This window comes from Lepisosteus platostomus, chromosome 5, assembly GCF_059453375.1.
Source record: "Lepisosteus platostomus isolate fLepPlt1 chromosome 5, fLepPlt1.hap1, whole genome shotgun sequence".
Lineage (NCBI taxonomy): Eukaryota > Metazoa > Chordata > Actinopteri > Semionotiformes > Lepisosteidae > Lepisosteus > Lepisosteus platostomus.
Window position 1 is genome coordinate 1015985 of NC_142615.1, and position 19711 is coordinate 1035695.

Here is a 19711-nt window from a genome sequence, read left to right on the forward strand (position 1 = left end):
CACACACACACAGTGACAGTGTCCATGAAACCCAAACAGCAGGCAGCCTGAATGATCTACTGCATTAAAACTTTACTGTAACATGATACAATTCAACACAATTTCAGCATTAAACACACAAAAAAAAAACAGGTTTCATTTTAGCCTCACCCAAAACACACCTGGGGAGAGGGGGTCGCCACGCCCTCGGGTGATTTCAGGCCAGAACCCCAGGAGTCCGGCACACACCGGGTCAGGGTCCCTGCTCTCTCCAGTACTGGGACTGGTTAGGGCTGGACTGGGCCAGGAGAGGGGTCCAGATCCTGCACGGCTCTTCTGTTCCAGAGAAACCACCCCCTGCCAGGACAGGACCGGACCCGACCGGACCACCAGAACAGGTCCAGATGGAGGTTCTCCGTGTTTTGGGGATATATACCCCGCGGTCCGCCCGGGCCGGGCTCCCAGGTCCAGTCCAGCTCGGGACAGGGCACCAGCACAGGGGGCACCGGTCCTGTCTGGGGGGAGACTGATCGAGCCTCCTCAGCTCTGACCCACCACATCACTGCTCTCTCCAGTACTGGACTGGTCTGGACTGGGACACTGCTCTCTCTCCAGTACTGGGACTGGACTGGGACACTGCTCTCTCTCCAGTACTGGGCTGGACTGGGACACTGCTCTCTCTCCAGTACTGGGACTGGACTGGGTCACTGCTCTCTCTCCAGTACTGGGCTGGATCACTGCTCTCTCACCAGTACTGGGCTGGACTGGGACACTGCTCTCTCTCCAGTACTGGGCTGGACTGGACTGGATCACTGCTCTCTCACCGGTACTGGACTGGACTGGGACACTGCTCTCTCTCCAGTACTGGACTAGACTGGGACACTGCTCTCTCTCCAGTACTGGACTAGACTGGGTCACTGCTCTCTCTCCAGTTATGGGACTGGACTGGACTGGGTTACTGCTTTCTCCCCAGTACTGGGACTGGACTGGGTCACTGCTTTCTCCAGTACTGGGCTGGTCTGGACTGGGACACTGCTCTCTCTCCAGTACTGGGACTGGACTGGGACACTGCTCTCTCTCCAGTACTGGGCTGGACTGGGACACTGCTCTCTCTCCAGTACTGGGCTGGACTGGGACACTGCTCTCTCTCCAGTACTGGGACTGGACTAGGACACTGCACTCTCCAGTACTGGGCTGGACTGGGACACTGCACTCTCCAGTACTGGGCTGGACTGGGACACTGCTCTCTCACCGGTACTGGGCTGGACTGGACTGGGTCACTGCTCTCTCTCCAGTACTGGGCTGGACTGGACTGGGTCACTGCTCTCTCTCCAGTACTGGGCTGGACTGGACTGGGTCGCTGCTCTCTCCCCAGTACTGGGACTGGACTGGGTCACTGCTCTTTCTCCAGTACTGGGACTGGACTGGGTCACTGCTTTCTCCAGTACTGGGCTGGACTGGACTGGACTGGGTCACTGCTCTCTCCCCAGCACTGGGACTGGACCGGACTGGGACACTGCTCTCTCCATTACTGGGCTGGACTGGACTAGGACCCTGCTCTCTCACCAGTACTGGGACTGGACTGGGAGAGAGTGGGATGACCCCTGGGGGTCGCGAGGGGGAACAGACGTCACCCCGACCGGGCAGAGCCGCGGGTCCGAGCCCCGAGGGCGTGCGCGCCGGCCCGCTTCACAAACAGAGCCCCTCCCCCTTTCCCCCAGGCCCCGCCCCCTCCCCCGGCTCCGCCCTCGCCCCCCCCTCCCCCTCCCTATGTCAGCTGGTGGGGCGCCTCCAGCATCTCCATCAGGAAGGTGTCGATGGGGGTGTCGCCGATGAGCTTGAAGAAGAAGAGGTGCTCCAGGCACTTCAGGCCGATCGAGCGCAGGGCCGGCAGCCGGAGGAGGAGCTTGGCGAACCTGGGGGCGGGACCGGGGGTTAGACCACGCCCCTCCGCTGCCAGGGGGGCGGCGGCTCGGCGGGAGGGGGCGCGGCCCGTTACCTGCCCTGCTGGTCGGGGTATCTCTGCTTGCAGTAGGCCTCCAGCGAGGCGTACACCTTCTCCCTGAGCAGCTCCACCTCGCTGGGGTTCGACAGCCCCTTGGCGTCTGCACAGGGCCAGAGGGGACAGCACAGGGTCAGGGGGGACAGCACGTCGAGGCACAGGGTCAGGGAGGACAGCGAGTCGAGGCACAGGGTCAGGGAGGACAGGGAGGGGACGGCACAGGGTCAGGGAGGACAGCACGTCGAGGCACAGGGTCAGGGGGGACAGCACAGGGTCAGGGGGGACAGCACGTCGAGGCACAGGGTCAGGGGGGACAGGGAGTCGAGGCACAGAGCCAGCACAGGGTCAGAGAGGACAGGGAGTCGAGGCACAGGGCCAGAGATTCGACAGCACAGAGCCAAAGGGGGCAGAGAGTCAACAGCACAGGGTCAGAGAGGACAGGGAGGGGACGGCACAGAGCCAGAGAGCCAACAGCACAGGGCCAGAGAGGACAGGGAGGGGACGGCACAGAGCCAGCACAGGGTCAGAGAGGACAGGGAGGGGACGGCACAGAGCCAGAGAGCCAACAGCACAGGGCCAGAGAGGACAGGGAGGGGACGGCACAGAGCCAGCACAGGGTCAGAGAGGACAGGGAGGGGACGGCACAGAGCCAGAGAGCCAACAGCACAGGGCCAGAGGGACAGGGAGTCGAGGGACAGAGCCAGAGAGCCAACAGCACAGGGTCAGAGAGGACAGGGAGTCGAGGCACAGAGCCAGAGAGTCAACAGCACAGGGTCAAAAAAGGACAGGGAGGGGACGGCACAGGGCCAGAGGGACAGGGAGTCGAGGCACAGGGCCGGAGGGACAGGGAGTCGAGGCACAGGGCCGGAGAAGACAGGGCTCAGAGCACAGATGTGTCCAGTACCTGGGTTGAACAGGATGATGGCCCGCAGGCAGCCCAGCTCGGTCTTGTCCATCTGCATGTCCCTCATCTTGCTGACCAGCTCCGTCAGCACCCTGAGAGCAGGGGAGAGAGGAGAGCAGGGGTCAGAGGTCAGACACCGCAGGACACCAGCACCAGACAGAGAGGAGCCACATGCCAGCACCCCGCAACCCTGTGTAATTACACCTTTATTACACGAGTTACTACCACTGGTGCACCGTGAGGTTGGAGCTTAATTAACCCCTTATTACTGTGCAACAGCCACACGTGTGATCTTGTTATTACCTGTCAAATATGGCGCCCACCTCCACACTGTGAGCACTGTCCCTGTGTGTTCAATCACAAAGTGTTATTACACAGTTATTACACTGTTAATACCTCCACGCTGAACACTGTCCCTGTATGTTCAATTACAAAGTGTTATTACACTGTTAATACCTCCACACTGAGCACTGTCCCTGTGTGTTCAATCACAGTTATTGTGTTATTACACAGCTATTACACTGTTAATACCTCCACATTGTAAGCACTGTCCCTGTCTGGGAGTCTGACTGACAGCACTGTCACACCTGGAGCGGATCAGACTGCTGCACACTGGGAGTCTGACTGACAGCACTGTCACACCTGGAGCGGATCAGACTGCTGCACACTGGGAGTCTGACTGACAGCACTGTCACACCTGGAGCGGATCAGACTGCTGCGCACTGGGAGTCTGACTGACAGCACTGTCACACCTGGAGCGGATCAGACTGCTGCACACTGGGAGTCTGACAGCACTGTCACACCTGGAGCGGATCAGACTGCTGCGCACTGGGAGTCTGACTGACAGCACTGTCACACCTGGAGCGGATCAGACTGCTGCACACTGGGAGTCTGACAGCACTGTCACACCTGGAGCGGATCAGACTGCTGCGCACTGGGAGTCTGACTGACAGCACTGTCACACCTGGAGCGGATCAGACTGCTGCACACTGGGAGTCTGACTGACAGCACTGTCACACCTGGAGCGGATCAGACTGCTGCACACTGGGAGTCTGACTGACAGCACTGTCACACCTGGAGCGGATCAGACTGCTGCGCACTGGGAGTCTGACTGACAGCACTGTCACACCTGGAGCGGATCAGACTGCTGCACACTGGGAGTCTGACTGACAGCACTGTGGGGGTCACTGCGGTCACTGCGGCGGTCCGGCCTCAGGTTACCTGTCGAAGATGGCGCCCACACCAGCGCTGTGCGCACTGTTCCTGTGCACGTGCAGCCCTGTGGCCAACAGGATCCCGTCCTTCACCGAGATCGAGCGATGGGAGAAGGAGGCGATGAGCAGCTCGTTCCACCCTGAGAGAGAGAGAGACGGGGTCAGCACAGCCGGACACTGCTCCAGCACTGCTCCGAGAGAGACAGGGGTCAGCACAGACACACTGGACAGCCGGACACTGCACCAGCACTGCTCCGAGAGAGACAGGGGTCAGCACAGACACGCTGGACAGCCGGACACTGCACCAGCACTGCTCCGAGAGAGACAGGGGTCAGCACAGACACGCTGGACAGCCGGACACTGCACCAGCACTGCTCCGAGAGAGACAGGGGTCAGCACAGACACGCTGGACAGCCGGACACTGCACCAGCACTGCTCCGAGAGAGACAGGGGTCAGCACAGACACGCCGGACAGCCGGACACTGCACCAGCACTGCTCCGAGAGAGACAGGGGTCAGCACAGACACGCCGGACAGCTGGACACTGCACCAGCACTGCTCCGAGAGAGACAGGGGTCAGCACAGACACGCTGGACAGCCGGACACTGCACCAGCACTGCACCGAGAGAGGCGGGGGTCAGCACAGACACGCCGGACAGCCGGACACTGCACCAGCACTGCTCCGAGAGAGACAGGGGTCAGCACAGACACGCCGGACAGCCGGACACTGCACCAGCACTGCTCCGAGAGAGACAGGGGTCAGCACAGACACGCCGGACAGCCGGACACTGCACCAGCACTGCACCGAGAGAGACAGGGGTCAGCACAGACACGCCGGACAGCCGGACACTGCACCAGCACTGCACCGAGAGAGACAGGGGTCAGCACAGACACGCCGGACAGCCGGACACTGCACCAGCACTGCTCCGAGAGAGACAGGGGTCAGCACAGACACGCCGGACAGCCGGACACTGCACCAGCACTGCTCCGAGAGAGACAGGGGTCAGCACAGACACGCCGGACAGCCGGACACTGCACCAGCACTGCACCGAGAGAGACAGGGGTCAGCACAGACACGCCGGACAGCCGGACACTGCACCAGCACTGCACCGAGAGAGACAGGGGTCAGCACAGACACGCCGGACAGCCGGACACTGCACCAGCACTGCACCGAGAGAGACAGGGGTCAGCACAGACACGCCGGACAGCTGGACACTGCTCCGAGAGAGGCGGGGGTCAGCACAGACACGCTGGACAGCCGGACACTGCACCAGCACTGCTCCGAGAGAGGCGGGGGTCAGCGCAGACACGCTGGACAGCCGGACACTGCACCAGCACTGCTCCGAGAGAGACAGGGGTCAGCACAGACACGCTGGACAGCCGGACACTGCACCAGCACTGCACCGAGAGAGGCGGGGGTCAGCGCAGACACGCTGGACAGCCGGACACTGCACCAGCACTGCTCCGAGAGAGGCAGGGGTCAGCACAGACACTCTGGACAGCTGGACACTGCACCAGCACTGCTCCGAGAGAGGCGGGGGTCAGCGCAGACACGCTGGACAGCCGGACACTCACCCGCCCTCAGCAGGATGACCTGGTCGTCCAGGGCCAGCTCGTGGAAGTGTGGGATGCGCTTGGCCCACTCCACCAGTGTGAACAGCTGCTTGTCCGCCGCCTGGCAGATGTTGGTCACTGGGTCATTGGGCTGGAGAGAGGAGAGAGAGGAGAGGGACTATTATATTTTATAACGTCTCTGTTGTAAATGTCTGTAGGTTTTATTTTACTTCTATTTTTTTGTTTTGTTCTATGTTAATTTTATTATTTTTATTTGCTGTGGCAACACTGATTGTACCCATCGGTCATGCTAATAAAGAGAGAGACAGACAGGACACGCAGAGAGACAGACAGGACTCACAAAGAGGAGAGAGGAGAGACAGAAACTCACAGAGAGAGAGAGAGATGAGAGACAGACAGGACACGCAGAAAGGAGAGAGGAGAGACAGAAAAACTCACAGAGAGAGAGGAGAGACAGAAAAACTCACAGAGAGAGAGGAGAGAGAGAGACAGACAGGGCTCACAGAGAGAGAGGAGAGAGAGAGAGACTCACAGAGTTGGCCCCGGAGCTCCCGTCGGAGTGCAGCTCTGTCTTCTGCTCCACGGCCATCTCCGCCTCCAGGATCTTCTCCACCGGCATCTCCTCGTTCACCGCGCTGGTGGACTCCACCTCCCCGTCCCGGTCCCTGTTCCTCTGGCGCTCCTCCTGCACCGCTGCAGGGCCGGGAGAGGAGAGAGGAGAGAGGAGACAGGGGGTAGGGAGAGGAGAGAGAGGGGAGAGAGGGGAGAAGAGAGGGGGGAGAGAGAGAGAGGAGACAGGGGGAGAAAGGAGAGTTAGAGGGGAGGGGAGAGAGGAGGAGAGGAGACAGAGGGGAAAGAGGAGAGAGGAGGAGAGGAGACAGGGGGGAGAGGAGAAAAGAGAGTTGGAGGGGAGAGAGGAGAAGGAGAAAGGAGGAGAGACAGACACACAGACAGATACACACGTTTCCCAGTTAGTATAAACTACAGTCACACAACACCTCACCCACGCACTCACCCACAGACACACACGCGCGCGCGCACACACGCACTGACCCAGTACCGGCCCGGCCCGGGTACCATCGGACTGGCCCACCCCCGCCGACGCCGGCGCTGGCACCTGCTCCTGTCCCTGGCCACACGCACGCACACACACACACGCACACACCCCCCCCGGCCCAGAGCTCCTCACAGCGCTGACGTTCGTCCTGGACCACTGGAGAAGGAGGGAGAGGAGAGGCAGAGAGAGGAGAGAGAGGGAGAGAGGAGACAGGGGGTTAGTGGGGCGCCCTCCCTCTCCTCTCTCTCCCTCCTCCCTCCTCTCCTCTCTCAGTCTGTCCTCTCCCTCGGGAGCGCAACACGCACAGCGGCCGGGCCAGCGGGCTCCCCGAGAGCCGCCCAGCTCAGCGGTCAGTGTCCAGCAGGCTCCCCGAGAGCCGCCCAGCTCAGAGGTCAGTGTCCAGCGGGCTCCCCGAGAGCCGCCCAGCTCAGAGGTCAGCGGTCAGGGTCTCTCTGCGGTCAGTGTCCAGCGGGTTCCCCGAGAGCCGCCCAGCTCAGAGGTCAGTGTCCAGCGGGCTCCCCGAGAGCCGCCCAGCTCAGAGGTCAGTGTCCAGCGGGCTCCCCGAGAGCCGCCCAGCTCAGAGGTCAGCGGTCAGGGTCTCTCTGCGGTCAGTGTCCAGCGGGTTCCCCGAGAGCCGCCCAGCTCAGAGGTCAGTGTCCAGCAGGCTCCCCGAGAGCCGCCCAGCTCAGAGGTCAGCGGTCAGGGTCTCTCTGCGGTCAGTGTCCAGCGGGTTCCCCGAGAGCCGCCCAGCTCAGAGGTCAGTGTCCAGCGGGCTCCCCGAGAGCCGCCCAGCTCAGCGGTCAGTGTCCAGCGGGCTCCCCGAGAGCCGCCCAGCTCAGCGGTCAGCGGTCAGGGTCTCTCTGCGGTCAGTGTCCAGCGGGTTCCCCGAGAGCCGCCCAGCTCAGAGGTCAGTGTCCAGCAGGCTCCCCGAGAGCCGCCCAGCTCAGAGGTCAGCGGTCAGGGGTTCCCCGAGAGCCGCCCAGCTCAGAGGTCAGTGTCCAGCAGGCTCCCCGAGAGCCGCCCAGCTCAGAGGTCAGCGGTCAGGGGTTCCCCGAGAGCCGCCCAGCTCAGAGGTCAGCGGTCAGTGTCTCTCTGCGGTCAGTGTCTCCCTGTGGTCAGTGTCTCCCTGTGGTCAGCGGTCAGTGTCTCCCTGTGGTCAGCGGTCAGTGGCTCTCAGCGGTCAGTGACCAGCTGTCTCCCTGAGAGCGCGCCCAGCTCAGCGGTCAGCGCTCAGTGTCTCTCTGCGGTCAGCGGTCAGTGGCTCTCTGCGGTCAGCGGCTCTCTGTGGTCAGTGTCTCCCTGTGGTCAGCGGTCAGTGTCTCCCTGTGGTCAGTGTCTCCCTGTGGTCAGCGGTCAGTGGCTCTCAGCGGTCAGTGACCAGCTGTCTCCCCGAGAGCCGCCCAGCTCAGCGGGTCAGCTCAGAGGTCAGCGGTCAGGGGTTCCCCGAGAGCCGCCCAGCTCAGAGGTCAGTGTCTCTCTGCGGTCAGCGGTCAGTGTCTCCCTGTGGTCAGTGTCTCCCTGTGGTCAGTGTCTCCCTGTGGTCAGCGGTCAGTGGCTCTCAGCGGTCAGTGACCAGCTGTCTCCCTGAGAGCGCGCCCAGCTCAGCGGTCAGTGTCTCTCAGCGGTCAGCAGTCAGTGACCAGCAGGCTCCCTGAGGGCGCTCCCAGCTCAGCGGTCAGCAGGCTCCCTTAGAGCACTCTCAGCTCAGCGGTCAGCGATCAGTGAGTCTCTGTGGTCAGTGGTCAGTCTCCCTGTGGTCAGTGTCTCCCCGTGGTCAGCGGTCCAGGCCCGGTCACTCACCCTCTCTCTTCATGCCCATGGCCAGACACTTCTGGTAGCGGCAGTACTGGCAGCGATTCCGCTGACGCTTGTCCACCAGACAGTCCTTGTTGTCCCTGCAGGTGTAGGTCAGGTCCTTCCTCACCGTCCTCTTGAAGAAGCCCTTACAGCCCTCACAGCTGTACACACCATAGTGCTTCCCTGAGGGAGAGGAGACACACTCCTGAGACAGGAGACACACTCACACACTGCTCTCCTGCAGGGACAGGAGACAGGAGACACTGTCCTCTTGAAGAAGCCCTTACAGCCCTCACAGCTGTACACACCATAGTGCTTCCCTGAGGGAGAGGAGACACACTCCTGAGACAGGAGACACACTCACACACTGCTCTCCTGCAGGGACAGGAGACAGGAGACACTGTCCTCTTGAAGAAGCCCTTACAGCCCTCACAGCTGTACACACCATAGTGCTTCCCTGAGGGAGAGGAGACACACTCCTGAGACAGGAGACACTCACACACACACACTCCTCTCCTGCAGGGACAGGAGACAGGAGACACTGTCCTCTTGAAGAAGCCCTTACAGCTGTACACACCATAGTGCTTCCCTGAGGGAGAGGAGACACACTCCTGAGACAGGAGACACACTCACACACACACTGCTCTCCTGCAGGGACAGGAGACAGGAGACACTGTCCTCTTGAAGAAGCCCTTACAGCCCTCACAGCTGTACACACCATAGTGCTTCCCTGAGGGATAGGAGACACACTCCTGAGACAGGAGACACACTCACACACACACTGCTCTCCTGCAGGGACAGGAGACAGGAGACACTGTCCTCTTGAAGAAGACCTTACAGCCCTCACAGCTGTACACACCATAGTGCTTCCCTGAGGGAGAGGAGACACACTCCTGAGACAGGAGACACACTCACACACACACTGCTCTCCTGCAGGGACAGGAGACAGGAGACACTGTCCTCTTGAAGAAGCCCTTACAGCCCTCACAGCTGTACACACCATAGTGCTTCCCTGAGGGAGAGGAGACACACTCCTGAGACAGGAGACACACTCACACACTGCTCTCCTGCAGGGACAGGAGACAGGAGACACTGTCCTCTTGAAGAAGCCCTTACAGCCCTCACAGCTGTACACACCATAGTGCTTCCCTGAGGGAGAGGAGACACACTCCTGAGACAGGAGACACACTCACACACTGCTCTCCTGCAGGGACAGGAGACAGGAGACACTGTCCTCTTGAAGAAGCCCTTACAGCCCTCACAGCTGTACACACCATAGTGCTTCCCTGAGGGAGAGGAGACACACTCCTGAGACAGGAGACACACACACACACACTGCTCTCCTGCAGGGACAGGAGACAGGAGACACTGTCCTCTTGAAGAAGCCCTTACAGCCCTCACAGCTTTACACACCATAGTGCTTCCCTGAGGGAGAGGAGACACACTCCTGAGACAGGAGACACACACACACACACACACACCGCTCTCCTGCAGGGACAGGAGACAGGAGACACTGTCCTCTTGAAGAAGCCCTTGCAGCCCTCACAGCTGTACACACCATAGTGCTTCCCTGAGGGAGAGGAGACACACTCCTGAGACAGGAGACACACTCACACACTGCTCTCCTGCAGGGCCAGGAGACAGGAGACACTGTCCTCTTGAAGAAGCCCTTACAGCCCTCACAGCTGTACACACCATAGTGCTTCCCTGAGGGAGAGGAGACACACTCCTGAGACAGGAGACACACTCACACACTGCTCTCCTGCAGGGACAGGAGACAGGAGACACTGTCCTCTTGAAGAAGCCCTTACAGCCCTCACAGCTGTACACACCATAGTGCTTCCCTGAGGGAGAGGAGACACACTCCTGAGACAGGAGACACACTCACACACACACTGCTCTCCTGCAGGGACAGGAGACAGGAGACACTGTCCTCTTGAAGAAGCCCTTACAGCTGTACACACCATAGTGCTTCCCTGAGGGAGAGGAGACACACTCCTGAGACAGGAGACACACTCACACACACACACTGCTCTCCTGCAGGGACAGGAGACAGGAGACACTGTCCTCTTGAAGAAGCCCTTACAGCCCTCACAGCTGTACACACCATAGTGCTTCCCTGAGGGAGAGGAGACACACTCCTGAGACAGGAGACACACTCACACACACACTGCTCTCCTGCAGGGACAGGAGACAGGAGACACTGTCCTCTTGAAGAAGCCCTTACAGCTGTACACACCATAGCGCTTCCCTGAGGGAGAGGAGACACACTCCTGAGACAGGAGACACACTCACACACACACTGCTCTCCTCCAGGGACAGGAGACAGGAGACACTGTCCTCTTGAAGAAGCCCTTACAGCCCTCACAGCTGTACACACCATAGTGCTTCCCTGAGGGAGAGGAGACACACTCCTGAGACAGGAGACACACTCACACACACACTGCTCTCCTCCAGGGACAGGAGACAGGAGACACTGTCCTCTTGAAGAAGCCCTTACAGCCCTCACAGCTGTACACACCATAGTGCTTCCCTGAGGGAGAGGAGACACACTCCTGAGACAGGAGACACACTCACACACACACTGCTCTCCTGCAGGGACAGGAGACAGGAGACACTGTCCTCTTGAAGAAGCCCTTACAGCCCTCACAGCTGTACACACCATAGTGCTTCCCTGAGGGAGAGGAGACACACTCCTGAGACAGGAGACACACTCACACACTGCTCTCCTGCAGGGACAGGAGACAGGAGACACTGTCCTCTTGAAGAAGCCCTTACAGCCCTCACAGCTGTACACACCATAGTGCTTCCCTGAGGGAGAGGAGACACACTCCTGAGACAGGAGACACACTCACACACTGATCTCCTGCAGGGACAGGAGACAGGAGACACTGTCCTCTTGAAGAAGCCCTTGCAGCCCTCACAGCTGTACACACCATAGTGCTTCCCTGAGGGAGAGGAGACACACTCCTGAGACAGGAGACACACACACACTGCTCTCCTGCAGGGACAGGAGACAGGAGACACTGTCCTCTTGAAGAAGCCCTTACAGCCCTCACAGCTGTACACACCATAGTGCTTCCCTGAGGGAGAGGAGACACACTCACACACACACACTGCTCTCCTGCAGGGACAGGAGACAGGAGACACTGTCCTCTTGAAGAAGCCCTTACAGCCCTCACAGCTGTACACACCATAGTGCTTCCCTGAGGGAGAGGAGACAAACTCCTGAGACAGGAGACACACTCACACACACACTGCTCTCCTGCAGGGACAGGAGACAGGAGACACTGTCCTCTTGAAGAAGCCCTTACAGCCCTCACAGCTGTACACACCATAGTGCTTCCCTGAGGGAGAGGAGACAAACTCCTGAGACAGGAGACACACTCACACACACACTGCTCTCCTGCAGGGACAGGAGACACTGTCCTCTTGAAGAAGCCCTTGCAGCCCTCACAGCTGTACACACCATAGTGCTTCCCTGAGGGAGAGGAGACACACTCACACACACACTGCTCTCCTGCAGGGACAGGAGACACTGTCCTCTTGAAGAAGCCCTTGCAGCCCTCACAGCTGTACACACCATAGTGCTTCCCTGAGGGAGAGGAGACACACTCCTGAGACAGGAGACACACTCACACACACACTGCTCTCCTGCAGGGACAGGAGACAGGAGACACTGTCCTCTTGAAGAAGCCCTTGCAGCCCTCACAGCTGTACACACCATAGTGCTTCCCTGAGGGAGAGGAGACACACTCCTGAGACAGGAGACACACTCACACACACACTGCTCTCCTGCAGGGACAGGAGACACTGTCCTCTTGAAGAAGCCCTTGCAGCCCTCACAGCTGTACACACCATAGTGCTTCCCTGAGGGAGAGGAGACACACTCCTGAGACAGGAGACACACTCACACACACACTGCTCTCCTGCAGGGACAGGAGACACTGTCCTCTTGAAGAAGCCCTTACAGCCCTCACAGCTGTACACACCATAGTGCTTCCCTGAGGGAGAGGAGACACACTCCTGAGACAGGAGACACACTCACACACTGCTCTCCTGCAGGGACAGGAGACACTGTCCTCTTGAAGAAGCCCTTACAGCCCTCACAGCTGTACACACCATAGTGCTTCCCTGAGGGAGAGGAGACACACTCCTGAGACAGGAGACACACTCACACACACACACTGCTCTCCTGCAGGGACAGGAGACAGGTGACACTGTCCTCTTGAAGAAGCCCTTGCAGCCCTCACAGCTGTACACACCATAGTGCTTCCCTGAGGGAGAGGAGACACACTCCTGAGATAGGAGACACACTCACACACTGCTGGCTGCCCAGAGAGGACAGGCTCAGTGACCACAGCCTGGCCAGAGACACTGGAGACAGGCAGACCTGGCTGTCCAGAGAGGACAGGCTCAGTGACCACAGCCTGGACACACACACTGGACACAGGCAGACCAGGCTGCCCAGAGAGGACAGGCTCAGTGACCGTAGTCTGGACGGACACACTGGACACAGGCAGACCTGGCTGCCCAGAGAGGACAGGCTCAGTGACCACACCCTGGACACACACACTGGACACAAGTAGACCTGGCTGTCCAGAGAGGACAGGCTCAGTGACCACAGCCTGGACACACACTGGACACAGGCAGACCTGGCTGTCCAGAGAGGACAGGCTCAGTGACCACAGCCTGGACACACACACTGGACACAGGCAGACCTGGCTGCCCAGACAGGACAGGCTGTGCTCCCACTGCCAGCGGGGAGAAATAGAGACAGAGGTGCACTTCCTACTGCACTGGGACAGATACTCTGGGATTGGAGAAACATTCTTCCCTAAACTCAGAAATCTAATCCCAGAGTTCCCACCCCTGCCAGAATCCCAGCGGGTCCCGATCCTACTGGGAGAGGGCGGAGGGAACTCCGCTGAACTGGCGGCCCAGTGTGTGATCTCCTGTCCCAGCCAGAGCCCCAGTGAGCCTGTCTCCCAGTCCTGCTCCTGTCTAGATGGAGAGACCGGAGGACCGTGTCTGTACTGTAAATGTCTGCAGCTCTGTGTTCCATGTTAACTGTATGTGTTTTGCTGTGGCAACACTGACTGTACTGACTTCACGCCAGTAAAGCGCCTTGAACTGGACTGGACTGAGCTGACAGCACAGGAGAGAGAGAGGAGAGACAGGAGAAGGAGAGGAGACTCGGACAGGGCGCTCTCTCACCTGAGGAGCGGTCCCCACAGATGGCACAGAGGCGCTTCTGGGACATCATGGGCCCGGGGCTGTGAGCCGACATGGGCTTCAGGCCGAAGGGAGGCTTGACGTCGTCGGAGCTGGTGACCGTGTGCAGCCCAGACATGGACACTGTGGAGTTAATCTGACACAGAGACACAGGGGTTCATACACTGACTGGACACTCCAGGACATGAACACTGCACTGAGAGAGAGAGGGGTTCATACAGACACACTGACTGGACACTCCAGTACATGAACACTGCACTGAGAGAGAGAGGGGTTCATACACACACACTGACTGGACACTCCAGTACATGAACACTGCACTGAGAGAGAGAGGGGTTCATACACACACACTGACTGGACACTCCAGTACATGAACACTGCACTGAAAGAGAGGGGTTCACACACACACACTGACTGGACACTCCAGGACATGAACACTGCACTGAGAGAGAGAGGGGTTCACACACACACACTGACTGGACACTCCAGTACATGAACACTGCACTGAGAGAGAGAGGGGTTCATACAGACACACTGACTGGACACTCCAGTACATGAACACTGCACTGAGAGAGAGAGGGGTTCATACACACACACTGACTGGACACTCCAGTACATGAACACTGCACTGAGAGAGAGAGGGGTTCATACACACACACTGACTGGACACTCCAGTACATGAACACTGCACTGAGAGAGAGAGGGGTTCATACACACACACTGACTGGACACTCCAGTACATGAACACTGCACTGAGAGAGAGAGGGGTTCACACACACACACTGACTGGACACTCCAGTACATGAACACTGCACTGAGAGAGAGAGGGGTTCATACACACACACTGACTGGACACTCCAGTACATGAACACTGCACTGAGAGAGAGAGGGGTTCATACACACACACTGACTGGACACTCCAGTACATGAACACTGCACTGAGAGAGAGAGGGGTTCATACACACACACTGACTGGACACTCCAGTACACTAACACTGCACTGAGAGAGAGAGGGGTTCATACAGACACACTGACTGGACACTCCAGTACATGAACACTGCACTGAGAGAGAGAGGGGTTCACACACACACACTGACTGGACACTCCAGTACATGAACACTACACTGAGAGAGAGGGGGGTTCATACACACACACTGACTGGACACTCCAGTACATGAACACTGCACTGAGAGAGAGAGGGGTTCATACAGACACACTGACTGGACACTCCAGTACATGAACACTGCACTGAGAGAGAGAGGGGTTCATACACACACACTGACTGGACACTCCAGTACATGAACACTGCACTGAGAGAGAGAGGGGTTCATACAGACACACTGACTGGACACTCCAGTACATGAACACTGCACTGAGAGAGAGAGGGGTTCACACACACACTGACTGGACACTCCAGGACATGAACACTGCACTGAGAGAGAGAGGGGTTCATACAGACACACTGACTGGACACTCCAGTACATGAACACTGCACTGAGAGAGAGAGGGGTTCACACACACACTGACTGGACACTCCAGGACATGAACACTGCACTGAGAGAGAGAGGGGTTCATACAGACACACTGACTGGACACTCCAGTACATGAACACTGCACTGAGAGAGAGAGGGGTTCATACAGACACCCTGACTGGACACTCCAGTACATGAACACTGCACTGAGAGAGAGAGGGGTTCATACAGACACACTGACTGGACACTCCAGTACATGAACACTGCACTGAGAGAGAGAGGGGTTCATACAGACACACTGACTGGACACTCCAGTACATGAACACTGCACTGAGAGAGAGAGAGGGGTTCATACAGACACACTGACTGGACACTCCAGTACATGAACACTGCACTGAGAGAGAGAGGGGTTCATACAGACACACTGACTGGACACTCCAGTACATGAACACTGCACTGAGAGAGAGAGGGGTTCATACACACACACTGACTGGACACTCCAGTACATGAACACTGCACTGAGAGAGAGAGGGGTTCACACAGACACACTGACTGGACACTCCAGTACATGAACACTGCACTGAGAGAGAGAGGGGTTCATACACACACCCTGACTGGACACTCCAGTACATGAACACTGCACTGAGAGAGAGAGGGGTTCATACACACACACTGACTGGACACTCCAGGACATGAACACTGCACTGAGAGAGAGAGGGGTTCATACACACACCCTGACTGGACAGACTGGGAGGGAGCCCCACTCACCTGCGGGCTGCTGATAGGGCCATACCCCACGCTGGGGGTGCCGGGAACGCAGGGCGACCCCAGCGAGGAGCTGATGACGGAGAAGGGGGACCCCAGGCTGCTGATGGGCGAGTTGACCGCCGTCGTCATGGGGGGCAGGGGCGTCATGGCGGCGGCCGGGGGGGCCAGCGAGGGGGAGCGCTGCGCTGAGGGGGGGGAGGAGACGGAGGAGCTGTCGGGACTGCGGGAGTCTGAGGGAGAGGATATCAGCTTCAGCAACGCGGCCGGGCTGCTTGTTCCCCACCCCCACCCCCCTCTGTGTACAGAAGAGCCTCCTGTCCTGACTGGAGGAGCTCACCCAGCTGTGTCTGGAGAGAAGCCAGGGTATCGGCTTCAACAGCAGGGCTGGGCAGCTTGTTCCCCACCCCCACCCCCCTCTGTGTACAGTAGAGCCTCCTGTCCTGACTGGAGGAGCTCACCCAGCTGTGTCTGGAGAGAAGCCAGGGTATCGGCTTCAACCACAGGGCTGGGCAGCTTGTTCCCCACCCCCACCCCCCTCTGTGTACAGAAGAGCCTCCTGTCCTGACTGGAGGAGCTCACCCAGCTGTGTCTGGAGAGAAGCCAGGGTATCGGCTTCAACAGCAGGGCTGGGCAGCTTGTTCCCCACCCCCACCTCCCTCTGTGTACAGAAGAGCCTCCTGTCCTGACTGGAGGAGCTCACCCAGCTGTGTCTGGAGAGAAGCCAGGGTATCGGCTTCAACCACAGGGCTGGGCAGCTTGTTCCCCACCCCCACCCCCCTCTGTGTACAGAAGAGCCTCCTGTCCTGACTGGAGGAGCTCACCCAGCTGTGTCTGGAGAGAAGCCAGGGTATCGGCTTCAACAGCAGGGCTGGGCAGCTTGTTCCCCACCCCCACCTCCCTCTGTGTACAGAAGAGCCTCCTGTCCTGACTGGAGGAGCTCACCCAGCTGTGTCTGGAGAGGAGCCAGGGTATCGGCTTCAACCGCAGGGCTGGGCAGCCTGTTTCCCACCCCCACCCCCCTCTGTGTACAGTAGAGCCTCCTGTCCTGACTGGAGGAGCTCACCCAGCTGTGTCTGGAGAGGAGCCAGGGTATCGGCTTCAACCACAGGGCTGGGCAGCCTGTTCCCCTCCTCCACCACTCTCTGTGTACAGAAGAGCCTCCTGTCCTGACTGGAGGAGCTCACCCAGCTGTGTCTGGAGACTGTGACACTCCCACTTGGAGCTACACTGTAGCTGTGTGTCTCCAGCACTGCACAGGCTGACAGGCTGAGAAACACAGACTGACAAGACAGGCAAGAGAGACAGACCGACACTGGCAGGGGGAGAGACAGAGACACAAACAAGACAGGCAAGAGAGACAGACCGACACTGGCAGGGGGAGAGACAGAGACACAAACAAGACAGGCAAGAGAGACAGACCGACACTGGCAGGGGGAGAGACAGAGACACAAACAAGACAGGCAAGAGAGACAGACCGACACTGGCAGGGGGAGAGACAGAGACACAAACAAGACAGGCAAGAGAGACAGACCGACACTGGCAGGGGGAGAGACAGAGACACAAACAAGACAGGCAAGAGAGACAGACCGACACTGGCAGGGGGAGAGACAGAGACACAAACAAGACAGGCAAGAGAGACAGACCGACACTGGCAGGGGGAGAGACAGAGACACAAACAAGACAGGCCGAGAGGCAGACCGACACTGGCAGAGGGAGAGACAGAGACACAAACAAGGCAGGCCAGAGAGACAGACAAGACACTGGCAGAGGGAGAGATAGCGACAGACAGAGACACACGGACGGGCTGAGAGACAGACCGAGAATCAGACAGACAGGCGGGTCTATAAACGCCCGCAGACAGACAGAGAGAGACTCAGACAGACGGCCTGGTCTGTATCCGCTTACAGACAGACGGGCCTGGCTATAAATACCCACAGACGCGCTGCCTGCGCTCCGAGTGAAGACCCACGGCGGCCAGAAAACACGAGTGATTCCCCACAGCCCGCGGCGGCAGCACACGCTCGCACGCCCAGCCCACTCCCCGACGTGAAACACAAGCGGCTCAAAACAAATATACCCCCCGACATGACGATTTCCAACCGTCCTCTTACCTCTACTGTCGCCCATGGCGGACGCCTGGGCCTCTGTGGTGGCGGGGGGGCGGCGGCGGCGACAGTCCGATCAGGGCGCCTCGGCTCCCGGCCGGCGACTCAACTCCAGCCCGAGGCCTCACTCGGGCCTCCGGGCCAAAGCTCCCAAAACACGGGTCTGGGCGCTTGCGTCTCAGGAACTCCCAAGACCCTCCCCTCGTCGACAAGTCGAACTCTTTCAAATTAAAAGAATAAACGAGGGGCTAAAAAAACGCCAATAACAAGAACAACAACAACACTCCGACTCCGAAAGCCAGTGAGCTGGGAGAGCCGAGCTGTCGAAGTTTCCAGACCTTCGCCGCCGCCGAAGCCAAACGGAAAACAACAACAGCAGCAGCAGCAAAATCGAAGCGTTTTCACCCACGGAGAGGGGGGCAGAAAGTGCAAAAAAAAACAAACAAACCCCACAACAAAAACAGTCAATTAAACTCGAAATAAAAGTGAACCAGCGCTGGTATTTCCCGAACTCGCAGGGGGAGAAAGGGAGAGAGAGAGAGAGAGACTCGCTGTGCACCGCTGCCAATCAGAATAAGTCATAAAAACACACACGCGAGAAAACAAAAAACACGAGTGGAAAATCCACGGGGCCCCCCCGCCGCTTTTGCGCTGGAATAAAATAACCCCCGCAGCCTACGAGGGCATTAGAGCGGAGGAAGAGCATAAAATAGAGAAGTCGGACCCGATCCTGACTCTACGTCTCCTCTCCTCTCTCTCCCCCCCTCCTCTCATCTCATCTCGCTTCCTTTGCTCCTGTTCTGCATTTTAAACGCAAGAGGCGCTGCTCGGGCAACTGCAGCCATTTTGGCTCCGCCGCACGTTGGAGGGGGGAGGGGTAGGGGGCGGGGCCGGCGGCGCCGGGCGAGGGAGGCCGGAGCCAAAATGGCGGACCGCGGGGCAGCCAGTTTCCGCTCGCAGGGAGGGAGACTCAGCCGCCTCCTCCTCCTTCTTCCTCCCCTCACCCCACTACAACCCAACCAGTCTCCCCACCGCCGCCGGGTCGAGCACAGCCCTCCGTTCTCGAGCTCCTGGCGGCGTCCGTTTGTGTTAAATCCGTTGGTCCGCTGTTGTTTTGATTCTCGTACAGGAAGCGTAGGCTCTCCCGCGCGGCCCGGCTCCCATCTCTCCCTCCTGCACGGTTTCACTGTGACCCCTGTTGTTTTATTCCCTTCCACCCGGGAGAAAGAACTGTGTGTTTTGTTGCAGTTGCAGTTGCTGGAAGGGCAGGCGGGGAGAGGGATCGAGCCCCAGCACAGCCCCGAGCAGAAAGAGGAGGTGCCACAAACACACACACACACGGACGGGCGGGCGGGCTGGCTGCAGGGCCTTACGTGGACACTCGAGCCGAAGGCTGACTCTCATCCCGGGGTCAGAGTTGGCAGAGCTGACGGTGAGGGAGCTGCACTCCATTTTAAAGTCGTTTTAAAGACGGTTTTATTGAAGTCAAAGAGTTTTATTGGCACTCACTGCCAGGCAAACCTGGAGCGGATCAGACTGCTGCGCACTGGGAGTCTGACTGACAGCACTGTCACACCTGGAGCGGATCAGACTGCTGCGCACTG

General features: G+C 58.8%; 1 protein-coding gene across 37 annotated transcripts; it reads right to left on the reverse strand.

The window, feature by feature from the left end:
- Positions 1 to 50: 50 nt before the first annotated feature.
- LOC148662335 (retinoic acid receptor RXR-beta-A) lies at positions 51 to 18945 on the reverse strand. Of its 37 annotated transcripts, XR_015936720.1 has the most exons (14): positions 18114 to 18942; positions 16003 to 16232; positions 13745 to 13898; positions 8531 to 8710; positions 6863 to 6886; positions 6206 to 6366; positions 5674 to 5803; positions 4107 to 4239; positions 3189 to 3230; positions 2886 to 2977; positions 1979 to 2084; positions 1203 to 1895; positions 956 to 1034; positions 51 to 703 (listed from the first exon to the last, which is right to left on the reverse strand). XR_015936720.1 is itself a non-coding variant. In XM_088631928.1 (12 exons), the coding sequence occupies exons 1-12, from the start codon at positions 18127 to 18129 to the stop codon at positions 1748 to 1750; spliced, it is 1371 nt and encodes a 456-aa protein (XP_088488054.1). In that variant the 5' UTR covers positions 18130 to 18944; the 3' UTR covers positions 51 to 1747. The 37 variants fall into 37 exon arrangements, 5 of the variants coding, with proteins under 5 accessions (XP_088488054.1, XP_088488049.1, XP_088488052.1 ...); XR_015936727.1 differs by lacking the exon at positions 956 to 1034 and having other exon boundaries at positions 51 to 919; positions 1438 to 1895; XR_015936724.1 differs by having other exon boundaries at positions 51 to 1034; positions 1438 to 1895.
- Positions 18946 to 19711: the final 766 nt, after the last annotated feature.

Bases quoted from the DNA above. Each gene is read 5' to 3' on its own strand.
- LOC148662335 (XM_088631923.1), bottom strand. The intron at 5,804-6,205 runs GTGAGTCTCTCT...TCCTCTCTCCAG, and splicing joins GGAGCTCCGGGGCCAACTCT to CCCAATGACCCAGTGACCAA. The intron at 4,240-5,673 runs GTGAGTGTCCGG...TCTCTCTCTCAG, and splicing joins GGTCATCCTGCTGAGGGCGG to GGTGGAACGAGCTGCTCATC.